Source organism: Diadema setosum, chromosome 5, assembly GCF_964275005.1.
Source record: "Diadema setosum chromosome 5, eeDiaSeto1, whole genome shotgun sequence".
Lineage (NCBI taxonomy): Eukaryota > Metazoa > Echinodermata > Echinoidea > Diadematoida > Diadematidae > Diadema > Diadema setosum.
In genome coordinates, this window is record NC_092689.1 from 18,758,557 (window position 1) to 18,780,724 (window position 22,168).

Genomic DNA, 22,168 nt, shown 5'->3' on the forward strand with positions numbered 1-22,168 from the left:
TTTGCTTTTGGTGAACAGCGAGGTGGTCTTGGTACTCTTTCTCCGCGGTCCTCCGTGAAGCTGCTCAGTAACGTTTAGGTGCAATCCCTGAAGGCGCCTGTAGAAGGTCTGGAAAACAGACGCGCTATACATTCGCTGGACAAAATTAATGAAAAGGACGAACTATATGTCTGTACGTAGAGCCTTTTCTAGATCTTTATTTGCTCTACTACCTGCATGAAATTCACCGTTTTAGTCATGCGTGACGGTTTCTCATTATCTGTCTTTCATTCTACTTACACTCTGATCTGACTTGAGTCTCACCCCTGCGAAAAGTGAGGGTACGTGTTGAAACTAGGCGGCAGAAAACGTGGCAGCAATACTATCCTGGCGTTTGATGAGGGTTAGAAAGAAATGAAAGAAAACAATAAGCTGGTACCAGCTTACAGGGAGATCTGATAAGAACGCTGCACGCTGTCTGTTTCTGTGTACGTGTGTGCATGGTTATGTGCGTGCGTGATCGTGGTGATGCGCGTGTTTGTGTATTATCTCTGCCTCCCTATAGCTGTTCATGATGTTTATACTTCCGGTTTATGTATCTTTCTCTATCCCTGTTACTGACATCTTTGAATGGATGACGTGCGTCCGTTGACTTCCGCATTGACGATATCATCGTCTTCGTTGTCATTATCGTTGTTTAATTCTGCAGTTATTTGTTTTCTTTAGATAGAGGCCCACCGATGATTATGGTCTCCAATATTACGACTTCGTATGCATGCATGTGTGAGGGGTGTGCATGATTGTAATAAAAATGATATTGATGATGATGATGATGATAATGATGATGATGATGATAATGATAATGATAATGATAATGATAATGGTAATAATGATAATGTTATTATTATTATTATTATTATTATTATTATTATTATTATTATTATTATTATTATTATTGTTATCATCATCATCATCCTCATCACCATGATTATTTTTATGAATAATCTATATTGCGTCAAATCCACTCTGATGTAGAGTGCTCAAGGTGCAAAATGTGGATTGAGTGAAAGCAGCAACATTAATAGAAGACATCAGTGAAAGTTTGAGGAAAATCAGACAATAGATGCAAAAGTTATGAATTTGTAAAGTTTTGGTGTTGGAACTGCTGGTTGAGGAGACTACTGGAGGTTATGACATTTGAGTGGACAACAATATAAAGAAAATATAAAGGGAATTCTTCAGAATTCATTTTTAATGAAAATTACACATTCCATCAACTTGATACCGACAACTGTCAAGGGCAGTAATTATTCCCCCTGCCTACTGAAAGCGGTTAATCAAATGCTCTTTTATTATGCTAGAAAAATGAAATCATGTTTAATTTTCTTTATATTTTCTTTATAACTTTGTCCACACACGATGCCATAAGCTCAAGTAGTCTCCTTATCCAGCGGTTTCCACACCAAAACTTTAAAAATTCATAACTTTTGCATCGATCGTCCGATTTTTCTCAAACTTTCACCGATGTGTTCTACTAATGTTGCTGCTTTCACTCAATTCACATTTCTCTTTGGGTTTTGGTTTCCTTTAAAGACTGAATTTTAAGATAACGGTACAAGACTGACAGCAAAATCATTCCAGGATATTAGTAATCAGTATTTTGCTATAGGTACAGCGCTCACATGTAGAAAGATGATAACTTTTTAATTCATTCTGATTAACCATTTTACTTGTTTATACCCCAATTAGTCCTGATTAATGGCTACACATTAATTATGGTATTTTTGTGTGTCCTGGAAGTACCTAAAAAATGTTAGATAAAATCTTAACATGAATTCTTTTCCCCTCGTGTATCACTAAAACCAGCACAAAATATATCTGTACTGGACATGTCTACGATCATTCTCTGTCTATTGTGGCTGAAATAGCACAGAACATACGTCATTTTCATGTTTATTCAGGAACCCTGGGTTCAAACCTGTTGTATTTCTCACATCAAACATACAAAATATATCCATTTTTAACGCCAGCAAGGTATAAACATATAAAGAGTTATTCATAGCCTCTCCGTTTCACTGAAGTTGTCTCGAGTTGAATATTTTATCGCGACGCCACAAATACACCAGGTGACTACTCCATCGCTGCCTACGCAAAATCTTCGACAGAAAAACACCATGTGTGCCTGACAACTCCGCGATCGGTCTACATCACGCCTTTCCTCTTACCAGCTGCCTCCACGTCCACCACACCCGATTCCGACCGATCACCAACATGCCATATCCGTTGTCGCGTGGGAGGTAATTTTGAGTCCTATACGACAATCGCCAAAATAAACTCGGCAATTTCTTGATGTTGTCACTACAACATTACCAAACACTGATTGTTTTGGAATATGTATTTCCATGCGCACAACAGCACTGACATGATTGATGACACATGGATGTACATTCAATGATGGATGTCTTCTCTTTCGCAAACCTTCACTGATATTTGATGTTTTCCATTTTGTAAATCTGAATGCCGATGGCTTCTGTTGAATTCTTAATCAAGCCCCCCTCCTCCTTCAACAATGACAACGGAAACAGTTCATCATTAATTTCCCCTCTTTGTCTTGTGACAACACACATGAGTTTTGTAACGTCGCCGTTGCAAGGTTACACAACTATTGATATGTTCTCATGGTGCTTTGTCATTTTGAATTGCATGGCAGTGTGTTTTCAATGATCGGTATTAGGCCAGTTTTCGGATACATTCAAATACAAGGAGACCTTTCCTTGTGGACTTATTACTGAACAGAGAATTTACCTCGAACTGTTCCATGAAAATAATATATTGCACTGCGTATCTGTTGCCAAGTATAATGATGTACAATTATGTTATATTGGTTTGCAGGAGCGACTTTTTGCCAAACAGATTTTTAATAGACTGAAATACACCGAAACAGTCGCATTGGACTGGGTGGCGCGCGGCTTTCCGATCAAATACATTAAGTTTACATCCCTATGTATAGTTATGCTAGTCGAAGGTGACCGCTGCTGTTGAATAAATGGGTGATGCTCATTACTCTAACAAACTATCCGAAGGCTAGTTAATCCGAAAAAATTGGTGATGCTCCTTATTCCGAAGGTTCGTTATCCTGAAACAACAAATTTCCTACTAGTATATCCTAGAGGTTCGTTAATCCGAAAATGAAAAAAAGAAAAGAAAGAGAAGATGTTATTTCCAAAGGCTCGTTAATCTCAAAGTTTGTTAAAACGGAAATTAATTATTTCGCCGTATAAATGATGCTGACTTTATCATGTTGAAACACCACAAGTTGATATACATTTGCATTCCAGTTCGTTAAAATTATGCTTATACGGAATTATATATGCTGTTTTGCTTTAATACCAATTGTAATATTTTTATCGTGTAATATTTTTGTTCAGCATTTTTTTTTTCTATGTGCCAGTAACCACGAGTGATGTAGTGACTTTTCATTTATCTCTCTCAAGTTTAAATTATCAATAGATCCAATAGGAAATCAGATAATTTCTGCACGGGGATCACTCATCTTCTCGTAACGAGAGCTTTTAAATTCAATGTTATTTAAACTCCTGACACGATAAGACCATCAACATTTCCCTAATTTCTCTGGTTATGACATTGCTTTTTCTGTTTATATAGAGCATTAATAACTCTAGTTTATGCTATTTTTGCGCTCGTGCACATACGTGTGTGTGTGTGTGTGTGTGTGTGTGTGCGTACTTTGCATAAGTTGTGGTTTTTGTAGCATTGATGATTCAAGCATACTTTCATTTCATACATTGAAAGAGGCCAAACCATTAAAGATTCTTGCAATATTGAATATTCTGCCTTCGCCATTAAACTGACATATAACAGGCTCTATTTGATTATTATATTGGTCATACAACAAATTAGCAAATAATAATGCGCCCTTTATAATTTCCTTCGGCAAACTCCAGTGCGTGTTTGTCATAATTGTGTATGATAACTCGAATAAGAATATCTTGACAGGCGTTAATGCAATAACGTTCTTAGGGCTAATGAAGGCGTGAGTTTATTTTCTTGAGAACAACGACACTCAATACACAATAAAGCATACCTGACACACACGCGATATGACATACTTTTTGTCATAATGATATTATTGTCTTCAATATTGAAAGGAAAAAGGTTTTAACACTGCATAAATCATTTTATTTTATTTTGATTTTCATATTCACGTACTAGTCATCATCTCCCATTGACGAAAGAGTAACTCTGTAAGGTTCAATTCAAAGATATCCCTTTAACTTGATTGTCACATTTAATCGAATCAATCATTGCAGTACACGAAAGAAAAACAGCGTTTCGCACCAGTTATCAGTTATTCATAGCTAATTCATTTGTTAGATTAAAGAAATGTCACATTCTCTGATCTCGTACATCACGATTACACGTTTAAAGTGAATAAAAAGAAAAAGAAAGCACACCTACTATTGTTATCACAGAATTTGACGTCAAATGCACACAACAAAAAGCACCCCATTTATCAATCTGGCGTAAAACCTATTTTAAGTACTGAGCAAAAATAATGTGAATGGGTTTTTCTACAGTAAATCCAGACAGGTGAGAGGAACTGACTTATTCTGTATGAAAATGAGAACTATTATTCTGTAAAGTCATGCATGAGTGAGTACATATCAAAAACAAAACGGTTACCTTTCAAAAGTCACATCTTACCTTTAGGGCTGTGTGTCACGTTGATGACAAATTTTGAATTCTATTGTGTGCTTAAGTGCAGGTGACACTTTATCTTTCATCAAAACCTCGGTTCAAAAGTTACGCCAATTTGAGTCGGGAGGATTTTTAATTTTTTTTATTTATTTATTTGTTTACTTATTTATTATTTATCTATCTATTTATTTATTTTAGCTATGTATAGAAGAACAACATCAGCACTCTCTGCAAGTGACAATGCCTATTAAAGTAACTTATCAACATAAAAGAAACGAGTTTAGTCAACTTAAAGCTTGTTAATTTCTGTACAGAATCGTCATCTTGCACTCTCTTCAATCATTGGCCTCTCTTTGAATTCATTATAGACACAATTACAGCGATGACTTTGTGTCAAATGCATTTAAAGGTTGTTGGTTCATATGAAGTGCAGTGTTTAGAGAACGCAAAACAAAAATAAGCAACATCGAACAATAACAATAACAATAAGATAGACAGAATATCTACAGTCATCTTTATTGAACAAACCATCAAATTCAGCAAAATCGAAGAAAATGTCTATGCATGTTAATTGGGAAAGTTTCGGACATACATTTTAATGAGTTCAGCTTTGTGAAAAACTTTATGATAACAATATAATGGAGGATCATGGTATTCTTGTTGTCGTAGCATTATCACATACTGATTTGTAAAGTCTAGAAGAGAAAATTCTAGAAAAAGTATAAACACTCTTGTCAAGAATTAAACCAATGAACCCCGATCATGCGGTAGAAGAGACCGTAACCCGTGTTAACATTTCGTCACAGTTCTTTCTATCTCCATTGACACAATAATAGATAATCGAATATTGGATATCGGGTTACAGTTTTTTATCCCGAAGGTTTGTTCATTCGAAACTGAAAGTTCAATATCCGAAAACGAGAAAGCGTTCTTTTGCACGCGCTCTCTATTCATTTTCGGATAAACGAACCTTCGGAATATTGACCCTTATTACATTTTCAAACTAACGAACCTTGTCTCATGTTCAGACTAAACGAATCTTTGGAATGCCGAAGCTTCTGGGGAACGCTACAAACACCTGGATTAAAGAACCCTGTATCATTTCCGGATTAACGAGCCTTCGGAATAACATTGCAATAATAGCCCATTATGAGCTAAGCTTGACACGTCATCATAAGGGCAATTCCACGGTAACTCGCGTTACAAGTAATGGGTACATTTATGGGATAATGTGCCAATAACTCTGTAACTGGTAGGATCTACAAGTTACTTTTTTCATCATGGGTTAAGTAGACATACACCAACTAAATGAATCCAAAAAGAAAAATAAAGGACAAACATGTTGGGATTCTTGAATCATTTAATTTTGGTAACTCGCGTTACACAAAAAGGACATGGTCAATTCTATAAAGACCTCTTCTTGGAAAGTCTCCTCATACTAGACAATCTTGATAAAAGTTTTCCTACCTTGAATTGATAGTGGGTTCTGACTAATGAATTAACACTATCAAAGTTGAGTAACAATGACCTGGGAAAATGTAGGTAACTCGCGTTACGGCAACTCGTGTTACATTATGTCCACTAACACAGGGTGACACAAATTGATGACATACAACTGTTCTGATGGCACTGAATCTTGTGTTGAATATTTTGAGAGAAGCTTATTTTTGTAGATCATTGTAGATAGTAAAATGAATAAATGTTAAACAAATATTTTACTAATAAACCCAACAGAAGAATGCATTTAAGAGTAATAAAAGCTTCACTCCTCATAGAGACCTTGAATATGATTGAATATATACCAAGATGATTTAGGTGTATAAGTACATTGTAATTTTCAGAGTGTAAAGATGAGCAAAGTTGAAAGTCTTTTTAAAACAAAACATGAAAGTATCAAACCCTATCTACAAGTTTACGAAAAAGCTTACAATCTTTCAAAAATTCAAATCCTATGTTTGTGAGTAGTGAAAACTAGTTCATTTCTTTGCAACTGATCGACAAATAGACCAGTTTGTAATTCCACTTTGCGCATGAGCAGAAAAAGGTCATTTGTACCAACAGGCATTTTGGTTTGTAAATTCAGTGAGATAAGCATCTGTGATGCGATGATTATTCATGCGATCCTTATCTAAATGGTGCTTGCCAGCACATCCACCTGACAGCAAGAATGGTATTTTGCAATATAAAAGGACATAAGCTGTTACTGCATTCAATACAAAACAATGACATGGATGCCTGCTAAATTATAAACTGATGGGAGTATTCTGATCCCCTGATCTAAATGCATTTTCATTCTTTTTTTGAACATGAATTCCATAAATTGTTATGTCGGGCAAGCTTATAATGCATTATGCCACTTTGAAAACAAGTGAAGTGCCGAACCAACTGAGAAAAAAGAGAGGTCATTTGTACCAATGTGTACATGAGCTACAGTGTAATAACAAACTGGCTTATTACCCTACATCGACATAAATAAGCAGTGAATTGATCAGTGTTTTAGTAGTAGCCATGATAAAAAAGTCATGGGTATACATACTCGAGCAGTATTCAAACCTAAGACCTCCTGATTCACCGGATGGGCATCATCTCCACTAGACCACCGAGCTTTCACCCGAAAGCGAGTGTTGGTTCTAATCCTTATAGCATGTAAGCGTGTACTGCGTAATTATCCAAATTCATGAAATTCTTCCGTTAAGATGTTTTCATTGGAACTGATTGACAAATTGCCCTGCATCAACGTAAATAAGCACTGAATTGATCAGTGTTTTAGTAGTAGCCATGATAAAAAATCATGGGCATACATACTCGAGCAGGATTCGAATCTAAGACCTCCTGATCTCCGGACAGGTGTCATCTTCAGTAGACCACCGAACAAGGATTAGAACCAACACTTGCTGCTTTATAGCATTCTGTAATAAAAATTCTGTATTAGGCCTACTGATGTTCTCATTCACTGCTGGATACAATGTAAATGTACACATGCAGTGAAAGCCTGGCTAGACTCTTCAATGTGGCATGTGATCAGTGGCCTTGATGCTAGTCTTATACAATCACAGTTTATTAGGCTGCCCTCCTTTGTTTCAGTCCAGCATAGTGTGTATAACACTGCATTTGATTGTTTTCACCACAATCTAGCTCAATTAAGTGTTAAAATTTGCTTATGTTGGGGGAAACTTGTATTTATAGTCGGTAACTCGCGTCACATGCCGGTAACTCGCGTTACATGGTAACTCGCGTTACACTTTTCATTGACATTTTTTAATGTGATAACAGTGTTTATTCAAGTCAACATCTTGTGTACAGTGTCAGGGTGTGATGAATTTAGAAAATTATGATTCCCAACAAATTACCTCCACTGCTTCCTCCAGAATTACAAATATTTCTTGTTTCGGTAACTCGCGTTAAATGGCTCAAAGGCTGAACTTTCATGTGGCGATTAAAATTTTTTGAAGGTGGCATAAAAATTTCCTCATTGGGGACTGAAGTAGAACCAATTTGCTTCTTTAAAATAAATTAATTGAAGTGCTAGCAGAATTTTTCTATAAAAAAAAATGTATATTAAGTTGAGCATGCATTTTAGCAATTTGGATGACTGAAAAATTGTCTTCAACATTTGTAGCTGTTTCTCGGGAAATATTTTGACCGATTGATATAATTCTTTGAGTTTCTTTAACTTCAATATATGGGTAATACATAATGAGTAATTCTTTTGCAATATGATAAACTTGAAATTTTGGTGCCATGTTCACATTCCCATGGAATTGCTCTAAACCATTATTGTGCTCGATTTAGACCCATCCATCAAACTTTGAATATTCCTTATCCCTGTTCCCGATGAATAAATTGCTCGCGTTCAAAACTAATTTTACGAAACAACAGTTCAAAAAAAGAAGGTGGTGACGATCTGCATGTTGGGTTTTACGCATTTATTTACACTGCCATACATATGGATGGTCTTGATCCGTTTTAGATTGTGGAAATTACATGATCACTATCAATAAACGAAGGGTACAATATTTTATGCCCTGTGACTATCAAAGTAAAGTCTAAACCCATGCCACCAGGTATAAAATAATCAGTGATTGTGATCGATTATGTACATCGTCAAATTTAACTCTGAAACAGTATTCTTAAACTTGCTGCTGCTAGAACGTTCTCTTCATAGCTGATATTTCCTTTGAACCATGATGTGTGACATTATAGCGGGTGTCATGTGTTATGACTCGGAATGAAACTGTCCTGAATCTGAAGATGCCATGAACAAAAATATGAATAACACTTCCAAACGCGAGTCAACTTTTGCAACGATCTTGCGATATGAAACAATTTAATCATCGCACTTTTATCCATATTCATTCAAATGATATTCTATTTTTTCTAGCATTTAATTCCCCTAACACCAGAAATACCCGATGACATTGTTCTTGAATCCAATACTGCGACATGTTGACAACACTTTCAAATACAAGGAAACTATTTCTGTTTTAAAATCTGCTTGGAGGCTTGGCATAGACGTGCGTCAAAGCTTTTAAGAAAAAAAATGTATTTACTGACAATTGTGTATACATTCCTTCATTGGAGGAAACTATTCAAAAAGAGAGCCTCCTCTATCGAAGATAAGAGTTTGATATAGAAGCACATTCCCATATTTTTCAAACTTATTTCCTGTAATCCATGATTTTATGTTATTTCATTTGCTAGTACATGTGTACATCTATACTTCCAAGGTGACAAAATGTACAAACAGAAAAATGGTGTATTCCCGTATTCCTGTATTGCCATGAAATAATGTGGCCCCATCCCACCCCACCTTCCCATTTTCCCCTCCCCCACCCTCCCCCTAAAGAATGATAGGGAGAGAGAAAACCTCACATTAAAACATTTTAAGTCATTGCGTAGATCGCTACGTAAGCATGGTAAGACTGCGCGATTGAGCAGACGACATTGTTTCCCATTCCCGTATGGACTGTATCTTGCGACCGTTGAGGACTAGACAGCGAAGACATACATCTAATTGGTCTCGTGGGTTTGATGGGATAACGCCTTGCTGACGTGCTTCTGTAATTATTTTCGTCAAATCACTGATAAGACATGAAGGAAATTCAGTGTGCAAGATGTGAACAGATTTTACGCCCATTGATTCGGTTTGTCAAGGCAAGTTGATGTCTTTCAAAGCGGCGCCTCTGAAATGTTCATCATGGAACTATCCGTTAATTGTCATGGTGGCTTGACATAACCTTACCAGCACATTAATTGACTGAAAACTCCTTCCTGTTTTGTTAATGAGTAAAGAAACACACAAGACTTTGATCGTTAGTACTGCACAGAATATGGTCAACCAGGATGAACTAATTCAACTTAGACTGAACATAATAATGAAGTTGTCCTGTATCTTGAAATAAACGCGCACGCGCGCGGGCACACACACACACACACACACACACACACACACACCTTTCCCTGTCGTTTGACTTCGACGATTGTGGTGCTACTGCTTATACGTGCACATTACATCAAAAATTTTCCTGTTATAAGTCAATTAAGTGCCGATGTTTCGAATATAATGGTACTTACTATGCACATAATCGATAATTATGTCACACGAAAACGAAAGCTCTTACAAGTGCGGAGGTGAATACCCTGACCACTAAAGTGTTTCAACGACATAATGAGACAATAAATAAGCATGTAAAATGATTTAAAGCACTAACGTTTGCTGTACGCTTGCAATCAACATTTATTAAATCTTAAGTTTAATACTCGAATATTGCACAAGACGGGGACGGAGTTATACAACAATGGTTTTGTCATGTACTTCAGAACGATATCAAAAGCAAACAAACCACAACGTCGATATTCGCATTGGGTCTAAGTTGAATGCTAACCCATGTCAGACCTGCTCTGAAGTTATCATGTTGGCGTGTAAATGTTAAACTCTGACTAGACGAGTAGATTCAAACTTGAAAAATCACATATCACTTCGCAAGTGCCGAAATGAGTCTCGGATTTCGTTTGTGTGTTTTTGGTTTTGGTTTTGTTGTGTTTTTTTTTAAATACAGAAAATTTCCCCGTGGTTAGGTATTATGATAATAATAATAATAATATGACGCAAAGTACTAGAAAATAACAAATCAATGTTTTCTGTTCAAGGTTTCCATTTCACTCCCTTTTCTTTAAGAATACAAGATGAGGATGTTAATGTTTTAGCAAACCGACGCCAGTTCTCGTTCCGAGCAACCATACGAACAGCAGTATCTCGCCATTGGCATACTATCGAAAATGGAAGATGACCTGCGAAACCTCGTGGCAAGGAGAAGTTCACCCAGGCTCGGTAGATTTCTGTTCGAGGGATGCTCATCCGACCAGAGTGCGTCGACATCCACTGCAAAGACGAAATCAAGAACAATAGGAACAAGGCACTGATGTCACAATGGTTGATGAGGATTGAAGTGACACGCCCTCAACATGCCACGAGAGAAACACTTTTAGGTCCTATTCCAACGAGCACAAACTATGGAAATAGCTTTGTTAAACCACTGATCCCTATGCCTCCTATATAGAGGTCATTCTGCTAAAATCATTGGATCTTCATCTTGTAGATGACCCCACAACTAAGCTGTGTCCCACGGAAATTTTTGACGGAAGTAAATGTGGCTTCCAGTGTAGTACTAGTACTCTCCGCAAAGTAATCCGACTTTACTCGTAGGAAGTTCGAGAAACCATATTCATATGCCTCGACGTTGATAGGTAGTTATCATGCTTATACAAGGGCTAATAAAGCCTGAACACCAAAGTTCGGTTGACTACTTTAAGGCCCCCTAATATGGAGTACGTAAAAATCAACTAAAATACGACTCCCTCAGCCTCATTTTCCTCTTTAGAAAACAATTTCAATGCATTTGAGTGCCCTAAAAATGAGGGACATAAGCTTATGAACCATGCTCCTTGAAATTCTGATGGTTTAATAGCGGTGGGGGACCTTGCCTCACCAACGTTGGCCATTTCCGATTTCATCTCTTTCACAGAAGCCCGTTTTTTACGTAAACCTGTCATAGTTTTCGTAATAGTTAATCCAGTTTGCAGTTTTAATTTCGTAGACAATATCGTATGGGTCCCAGCGATGTTTTTTTTTTTTTTTGGTCATACTAATAACATGGAAACTAGCAAGTGTTATGAACAGTCTCCAGGAAAGTGCATTCAAGTTTCTTGTGTTAGTCTATTAGTACTTCAGCAATGATTGACATTTCATTATGAGGTCACAAGTAGATTTCTTTTTCTTTTGTGGTGGTAGTATCGTATCCACATAATCAGAAGAAAAAGGTATAGTAAAATTATGAAATATATGGAACGTATTTAGACTTTCGTTTCGCCATGACATGTATGATGTGATGCTGGGGGTATCGTGAATCAAAACAATACAAACATGCATTGCACTGCATAGGTCCTCTGTGAACCTATATGCTTTTGCAATTATGCAACTTTAACCCGATTTATTAAGGAGATCACAGTACCCTTTGGTTCTTCAATCTCCAAAATAACGCAACTGAGAAAAAAGATATGTTGCTGAAGGGGCACCAAACCTTAGTTAAAGCTTATGTGTTTTCTGCGAGAAACCAAAAAAGGAAGGTGACATAGAGCAAGACCTGCGGGCGTCCGCGCGATCACTACACTCTACACATGCTAAAAAATGAAATGGTAAATCCAACATTTTTTTTTTTTTTACGTTGTCACTCCTCGAACCTTCTGTAAATATTGATTCAACACTCGAAATGTTGAACTTACCATTTCATTTTCAAGTTTAACACTCAAAATGTTGGAATTACCATTTCATTTCTTAGAGTGTATCAAAGAGAGAATATTGTGTGTTACCTCCATTCGTGACGGTGTTTCCTGATCGCTTAGCCTGTGAGCACTTCACTACCACGGCCCTGGCGAGCTCGATACCGCAATACTGCCTCCTCTTCTCCCCGCTGGCTGGGGGAGTGGCGAGAAGTATCATGGAGATCGCAATGGCTGCAGCAGCAATGGCCACGTTTGTTTGTCCTGCCATATTTCTGCAAAGACTGACCACAAGCAAGGAAAGAGAAAGATCATTATATTATCATCGTGTCTGCAATGAAACGGTTGTTCTCTCACAGGAGAGATATTTTATCATTGCTTTGAAGGGAATCGGCCGATCTCCTCCACGATTACAGTTTGTTATTCTGAAGATTCCTAAGCCCGATGAAGGTTCGTTATCATCCGAAAGGTTCGTTAATCCGTAAACAAGATAAGATTCGTTATTCCTAAGGTTCGTTTGTCCGAAAATGATACAAGCTTCGTTATTCCGAAGGTGCGTTAACCCGGAACTGAAATAAAGTTAGCTTTAACCGAAGGGTTCGATCCCAAAGTTCATTTATACGCACCTCCAGAATAGCGAACCTTCAGAAGAATGCCTTAGAATATTTGGATCAACGAACCCAAAGTCATTTTCATGCTTACGAACATCAAGGTGTATGGAATTGTGTGTTTCGGAATAACGAGCGTTCGGAACAACGAACTTCATCCCTTATCCACTCTTCCTATATACATAACTACGCGAAGGTTCGTAAGTGAATATGACATTTGACACGTTAGTGAAAATAGAATAAGATTCGGTATTCTGAAGGTTCGTTAGTCCGAAAAAAAGGGGGGGGGGGTTCGTTATTCTGAAGGTTGGCTGGTGCAAAAGTTCGTTTATTCAAACCTTCGGAACAGCGAACCTTAGGAATAACACCTCAAATGTTCGGATTGACGAACCCCATTTCATTTTCGGACTAACGATCATCTGGATATGTACGGAATTCGTGTGTTTCAGAATAACGAACACCACCCCTTCCCCCCCCCCCTTCACCCGTATACCACATTCGTTATTAGAACCCTTACACCATTGACTCTTGTGATTCCACTTTGCATGAGACAACATCATTACTCCTCACAAGACTTAGTGATTAGGATCAACGATTCAGTAAGTACAGTCACCTGACAAATGATAATCTGTATTGTATTACAGGTGATCAAAACTTGACTTAAAGACATCTACAGAATAAGAAGCTTGATGAGTGGTGTCAACGTTAATCGAACTAAGTCACATTAAGCGTCAACATAATAGTGAAATAGATGAGTATATGGGATGAGAGATATGAGGAAAGAATAAATGGTTTAGACTGAAAAGGGGAAAGTGATGCCAAGATGGCAAACGAATAAGTAAGTTGACGGGTGATTGTGGGAGGGGATGGAAATCTTGAATACTTCAAACTGTCTGATACACACAAAAGACACCAATGCAGTTCGCATTACCCGGGCGATTCAAAGTGATTGAAAAATACGTCGCAGTGTTTAATCATTGCTCGATAGAGGGCCTTTCTTTCACTCAAGGGAGAGTCATGAATCAATAGAACAAGAAGGAAAGCGTAAGTTTACTTTAAATCCGGCGAGCAGAGCAAGTTGTCGGGCCGTTCGTTATGCAAGAGTAAGAGCGAAGTATCAAAATCGAGTTAGTCGGTGAGGGGGAGCGAAGTAAACAAGTAAGTCGACGAGACTAGAAGTAGGGCGTGTTTACACACATCTAGTAATCATGATTCATACATGGTGTATCACTATACAAGTCTACACTCGGGACAATTGACAAAGAGAAAGGGGTGGCCACGAAAAAAAAAAGAGAAACTTGAGAAGCCAGAATGGATGAGAGACAGTCAGAATTAAAGTACAAGTGTAAAGATATAATTATCAAGGTTGAGTGTGGAATTCTTCCAATTTTACTCTAAACTGAATAATGTGCTATCATAACACTTCAGTTAGGCATTGCATTGGTCCTTTAATACATCATCAATATACAAGAAAGGGAACATTAGACATAACTATTGACTGTTAAAACCAGATGTAGAAGTACGCCCAAAGAGAGGGGGGGGGGGGGAATGGAGAGGAGCATGTGGAAGGAAGGACGGAGAGCATAATGAGGGTTTGAGGAGGCATATATGAACATGCACTTTACTACAATTTAGAACCTCAAGCAGCATTTTATGAATCATACAACCCTCCTGTACGTCATTGCATATCAAATAGATCAGGCCATTCCTTTAAGATACGCTCACTATGGTGGCCATCTGGACTTTCTTTATCTGTTGTTACCAATATATATATATATATATATATATATATATATATATTCCCTTATAATACAAATTCAGTTTCATTTTTTGTTTTGTTTTGAGATACAGTTTGTCATTTCTGTAAGTACCTTATACTCCTTTTGAAGCTAATGAGCTTTATGTCGTAAGAGGTTGAGATATATCAAATTGCTTTAAAAAAAAAGAATAAGTCATTTCTGAAATAAGGAAGGAAACAAAAAAGAAGGAATTAATGTAAAAAAGTTGAGCAACATGTTAAAAAATACCATCAAAACAATAATCATAAGTAGGCACGCGCGCGTACACTAAAGTTTGGGAAGGAAATAGCTTTTACCAGTTCGGAGAGAACCATTATTACCTAAAGCACTTTGAAATGTCGCTAGACTATCAAATCATTTTGCAAATAGTGTTATTTTTAAAGAGTGACAATCAGCTTTGAGACATGGAAGTTCCCATGATTATGTCCAGTTTGAACATTATTTGCGCTCCTCGCTTCCAAACTCATTCTCAATTCAGTTCAAATCTATTTTCATTTTTTCCCCCGACAAAAACATAATAGGAGGCCCTAAATCATTACTTTATCGAAGGTAATCAAACAACAACGAAGGAAAACAATGAAAGACATAACAAGACAATAGAAATAACAGAATCATTACAGCAATACATTGTCCATAGCCAGGACAAGGCGTATTAATGGACATGCAGGTCAAATGAGAATTAGACAAAGAATAGACATGATAGGAAGATTAGATAAAAGTACCACTTTAAGTTCTATTTGGATTTTAATGTAAAATATTCCCCAGAGAGATAACAATAAATACCAAACAACCCTTCACTCTTAAAACGCATTTCTTTCTTCTGTTAAAGAGCATAATGCAAACTATACAGTGTGAAGTGAACAGAATATGCGATAATAGCGAAACATTATAATTAAAATTTTGTAAAATATAATGAAAGTAAAGTGAACGATATTCAATGTACTCCACCCTTCCTTTCTACAACCACTCCTATCCCCACTACGACTCCTGCATAAGGCCACCTTTAGATTAATGATACATGTATCAGCAAATAATATTCCACCATTTGCTGTCAAACAACGTCAAACTAGATTCTTTATCCATGTAAAATTGTATTTTAATGATTTAGTAAATCAATGAATTGGGTCTTTTCATATATTCAAGTAATTTATGGACTTACTCAAGCTATAGATCCCTTAAATCTGCTTGAAGTGAAAAGAAACAAAACATTTTTTTTTATATAACTTTGTCTCCAAACTGCTTTCAGCAGACAAAAATGTATAACGTCTAGAAACAGACTGCATTATTACTTTTCACGTGATATACGTGATAATCGATTCATTTTGTAGTAGAAAGAAGATTTATTTGATTTAATTTGACGTCATCTAATTTAATTTCGTTTATTTTTCAACATCCAAGTATATAGATTATAACAAAATAACAATGACAATTTGTACAAAAAGGTAAAATGGTATCAAACAAATACAAACATGTAGGCCTACGTTATATAGAATGAAATGAATATCAAACAAAAGTATGAAATATAGGTATATTATAGAACACGTAATATACAAATATATTGATCTTCATGAAATCAATGCGAGGTGAAATAACACTAAGTAGTAAGGAATATCGTATGCAACTCTAATCTTTGCTCACGTGTCCTTGCATACGGTCTGAGGAAATCTAGTTTATTTTAATATTCCTCCCTTGGAGTGAAATGAATCGGAACTGATGTGTTGGTTATTGTAATGTCTTACATGGCCTCTTTATAGCACCTTAGCAATGAATTTCAACGACGCATTGCACATATTATTTCATGTAAAGAAAACCAGACTAAGCAAGAACGAAAATGCAAACGGGGTAGTATTATCATATCCCCCAGTTTTGAGGTGTACAGTTCCAAGCTGTTTGCTGCCATATCGATGGCAGATTGAAGACATAGCCTGAATCGGGATGGATTGTGATTCATTCGCCCGACAATGGGAGAACAAATTTGCGCATCGCATAAACTGGGTTCGTTACATGCGTCATATTTACTTGCACGGTCAGAAGCATGATATTCCGGTCTCTCGTAACCCACATCGGTTCTTTTCTTCTTCTTTTTTTAAACTTTCAGGACACGGGGTTGGGGGGGGGGGGGGCGGGGAGTAATTCCTGTCCTGGGTTGTCAATTCCCAAAAACCTACACTCTTGCAGAAATAGAATAAAATGCGGCAAACCAAGGCGGTGTAACCCCCAAAAACATCCCCAATGGAAAAATATATTTAAAAGAATCCACAAAATGTTGTTGTTGTTTTTTTAGCCATCATATCACTTTGTATCTGTAGGCCTATATTCTCATGTGAGGCACTGTATACAGTGCATACATGAATCTTATAATAAAGCAAATGGAAAATGCAGAAGTAGATCTATATAAGCTAATATATACATTGGAACAATGGACACATGAAAGGAAGAATACTTTTTCCCTTTTTTGTTATATAAAAGAAAACAAAAACACAAATTGCAACAATTGGTAATGAAATGCAATGTGCCAGACAGATAAGTTAATTCATGCATATCATTTCTTTTCATGTTGAAAAATAAAGATAATGTCACGCTCATGCATTTTGTCCGCTTTGATTTCGTCTACTTTTCAGCGGTTTACCTTATCCTCCATTGCAGTCACAACAAAATAACAACATAACAACAAAGAAAAAGAAACTTTTCATGCTTACCGTATTGTCGGGTCCTAAGGACGGTACAGTCGTGTCAGAATCACTGATGCAGAAAATATGAATAAAAACAAGATGATAAATTAATTAACAATATAGCAATGATGCTTACTCTATAATTATGTGAAGGGTTAGCTGGGCTGGTTGCTGGTCAAAGAACATAGTAATGCATATTTACTTGCGCTGCGATCCTTTCGTGGCATTTAGCATTTGGTGAAGATACTCAGACCACAAATTACCCTTCACCATTAGTGAGTTCTCTTTAAGTTAACACTGAGATGTTGTGTAGCTTCATATTATCATTGCATCGTAGGCGTTGATACGGGCGTTTGTGAGCGAGTCACGTATGATGTCATAATACATCCGAACGTCTGTATTACAGAGTTAACAGATTGCAAATACTGGAATAGCTCAAATGTCAGGCGAAATGAAAGCTCAGAAAGAAAAGAAAACAAAACAAAAAAAAAAAGCTTAAAGAAAATAAGTAAAAAGCGAGAAGAAACAAACAAACAAACAAACAAATAAAAGGCTTAAAATCTACCGAAGCTGATGACGGAAAATCGTATTGAAATCAATGCCACTCAAAAAGGTATATGGGTTGTTTGTTTGTTTATGTGTGTTTGTGTGTGTGTTATTCTGGGAGTCCTTATTCAATTCCTTAATGATAAAGGGAAAAATAACTCCCTAAAATGACGAAAATGCGAACATTTTCCATGTGAAAAGTCCATCAATGCACAAAAATCTGGTGTTATGTACTGGGGAATCCAGAAATATAATGTAAGAGCTGCAACCAGGCTGCAAGTATGACTTTGTGGTTTTTGTGAAAGTCTGTGTGCGTACGTGAGTTGCGATGTGCATTATACCATTCCGTAGGTTTGGTCGTTTGATTGTTAGCTATTGCAAGATCATACGCATAAAAAATCCCTCAAGATATACCTGGAGTCTTACATAACTATTAGTCTCTACGGAGAAAGGAAATTGGCCTACATGAATGTAACTGCCATCTTTATGACCAATTGTGTGTGCAAAGGAGATCATGCTTTTTGTTCATTATATTGACGCAAATGGGTATGGGATGACTCAGCACAAAGAACATGTTGCAGGTATATTTTGTGATTTGAGTAAAGCATTCGATACTCTTGATCATTCTATTTTACTCACGAAACTTAGTCATTATGGTATTCGAGGACAAGCACATTCATGGCTTAAAGATTATCTAACTAATAGAAGACAATATGTTATTTTTAATGGTTGTGAATCTGACCCCCTTTTAATTAAATGTGGTGTTCCTCAAGGCTCAATTCTAGGCCCATTATTATTCCTTCTTTATGTTAATGATATTATAAATACATCCTCTCTTCTCTCTTTTGTTCTATTTGCTGACGATACGAATATATTTTATTCTCATAAAGATCTTAAGATTTTACATGACACTCTAAATATTGAAATTAGTAAAGTATCAAATTGGTTTAAGTCTAATAAACTCTCTTTGAATATAAAAAAGACTCATTTTATTCATTTCAAACTTCATTCTCATAATGAAGATACGTTGATACATATTAACATTGATGATATCCCATTAGAAAAGAAAATGAATTCAAAATTTCTAGGAGTATATATAGATGAAAGTTTGACTTGGAATGAGCATTTACATCATGTTACAACGTGTATTTCTAGAAATATAGGGATAATTTCCAAGCTGAAGTTCTTTCTTCCTCGTTCAACTTTATTTCTATTATATAATTCCTTAATTCTCCCATATATAAGTTATTGCAATGTTGTATGGGGTACTTGCGGCTCTACCAAAATAAATTCTATATTTAAATTACAAAAGAAAGTTATACGTATTTGTACAGAATCGCATTTTCTGGCTCATACTGATTCTTTATTTCATGAGCTTAAAACATTGAAGGTTTTTGATTTGAATATTATTCAAGTAGCAGTAATTATGTTCAAATATATACATCATCAACTTCCATCATCGTTTGATAACATGTTTAGGTTCAATACTTCTGTCCATTCGTACCCTACTCGTATATGTAGAAATTTCCACCTTTTGAATCCCAAATTATTAGTGACACATAAATCTATAAGATATTCGGGTCCGGATATTTGGAATAATCTCCCGGATAATATAAAGTCTTGTTCAAGTATTTATTCTTTGAAAGCTTCACTTAAACGATATTTGATACAATTATATTCTCCAAACCAATTGAGCTAACAAATATTTATAGTATAGATTGTCATCTTATTGTCAATCTCTATTTTCTTCCTTCAACTGCATCTTGCACTTTCACCTGCAACTGCACTGCACTCACCTGATCACCTTCCTCCAAGAGAGTTATGTCGTTGGATAGTCATTTTATGAGGCCTCCATCCATTTCAAGTTTAATCGCTTATGATGGTGGTCTCCTGCATTCAATTATCTCTGTTGTTTACTGAAAAATACTGTATATTTTATTTCATGTTTCTGTGTATCAACATTGCTCAATGCAATCACCTATGTGAATCTATTTATGTACTGTTATCGATTTATTTCACTGCACTTGTTATTCTTTGTCTTTGTACTTTTTGAAGTTTGCATTCAAATTGCATTTGATTGAATGCAGAAATAAAAGCAAACAAACAAACAAACAAACAATAAGCAAAGATGGCCATTTATGATTCGTTTGATTATCGTCGCTTTCAGGTGACTGGTTTGATTATTCCCCCCCCCCTTCTTTGCTTATCTCTCTCTCTCTCTCTCTCTCTCTCTCTCTATCTATCTATCTATCTATCTCTCATCTATCTATTTCTATCTGTCTATACCTACCTACATATCTATCTATCTATATCTATCTATCTATCTATCTATCTCTCATCTATCTCTCATCTATCTGTCTATACCTACCTACCTACTTATATATCTATCTATCTATCTATATCTATGTACGTATATCTGTCTGTCTGTCTGTCTGTCTCTATCTATTTAGCTATCTATCTATCTATCTTTCTATCTATCTATCTATCTATCTATCTATCTATCTATCGCTCTTTCTTTCTATCTATCTATCCAATAACAAACACTTTGTATGAGATTGTGTGTAAGCTTATTTGAAATCGACAGGGGTGTTGCATTTGTATACCTTCACACCAGGTTACGTATTCCCTCATTAACAGTATTTCAATGTTTCTTTTTATCTTCCGTCACTTAACTGTTACCTAAACCTGGGGATAGTCCAGTGATAACGAACAACCTTGAATCCATGCAGGGAGAGAGCAAATAAAAAATAAAGAGTGAGAAAAAATGTGTTTTCGAGTTAGGAGTTTTGACCCTTCACTCGGTCACTTTCAAAGGCATACTGTATAGTGAGGCGGGAACCATTCAGTTCTTTTTGATATCGGATCGATCATTTCTGAACGAGAAATGAATGAAAAACACGTCACAAATCACCTGCCGTATCTACCTTAAGGAAGCAATGCCAGTTTGACACATCAATAATTGGTGTATTTACAGGCTTTTTCTGTCTGAAAACACCCGCTAACATGAAAGGAATTGGTCTCGTTAAGAGTACAGATGGCAAATTACGTTTTTCCGAGGTTTTCCTTTTTTTTATATTATTTCAGCCAATAGGATTAATCTAGCACAACGACCTTTTAAAAACGAAGGCTGAATCCATGCCGATATTTTGTTATTATCAATTTCGTATCGTACCCCGTAGGTTCTTGCTTGAGCAGTAAAACATGAAGGTGAAAATCAGCCTTTCCAAAAAATATGAACGATTAAGCAATACACAATGAAAACATTAAGATGATAACGACGCAATACATGTTCACCATGTTGACAGGTATATCCACTTAAATACATAATAAACATATAAGAAAGATACAGATTAACGGAGATAAGAATCAAGTAACAGAGAGAAGAGATAGACGGACAGACCGACAGACGTAGATGAAATATTATTTTCTTACAGTAACATCTCATAAAATTCTTCTTCATTATATGGTATTTTTTTAAGAGTATCATCATCTTTCTTAAAATTTGTCAGTCTGCTATTAAGCTATCAGCAAAAACAAACAAAAAAGCAAACAAACAAATGCACACATACACACACACACAAACAAAAATAAACCTGAAGACACACATCCTCACTAAAGCGCAACGGCGGATTTTCAGAGCATTTCATGGTCACGTAAGACCAGATTTAGAAACCACATTAAGTCTCTAAAGATAGAACATGTGCTAAAATCATACACACAAACAAACAAAGAAGCAAACATCAAACAAATGACAAAACAAACAAACTTAAGTCTCATGCATATAGATCATTCTCGTTTAAGGAGATTTCATCGTTTAGCCCATCACATTACAATGTGCTCTACTAGGATGTTCTTAAAAGTGCATGGACAACTATACTTCATTAGGCCACTAATGATGGTCCGCCTTGGGAGAAAAACAAGGACATCGTACACAGAAACAAAATCATTTCAGCTTAGCGTAGTTCAAAAATCACAAAACCTTTGTGCGTTACTTTTTCGTTTTTTCAACAATTGACCACTTTGATTGTAACACACACCTTTTCAGAGTTGTCTGCTTTTCTCTTTT

General features: G+C 36.2%; 1 protein-coding gene across 1 annotated transcript; it reads right to left on the reverse strand.

The window, feature by feature from the left end:
* Positions 1-10,901: 10,901 nt before the first annotated feature.
* Positions 10,902-12,748, reverse strand: LOC140228764 (uncharacterized). Its single transcript, XM_072309039.1, has 2 exons — positions 12,568-12,748; positions 10,902-11,080 (listed from the first exon to the last, which is right to left on the reverse strand). Exons 1-2 carry the CDS (start codon positions 12,746-12,748, stop codon positions 10,902-10,904), a joined length of 360 nt encoding a protein of 119 aa, XP_072165140.1.
* Between the last annotated feature and the right edge of the window lie 9,420 nt (positions 12,749-22,168).

Excerpts from the sequence above, each read along its gene's own strand:
- LOC140228764 (XM_072309039.1), bottom strand. The coding sequence starts at position 12,748 with ATGGCAGGACAAACAAACGTGGCCATTGCTGCTGCAGCCATTGCGATC. Across the intron at positions 11,081-12,567 it reads AAACACCGTCACGAATGGAG|TGGATGTCGACGCACTCTGG; the intron begins GTAACACACAAT and ends TCGTCTTTGCAG.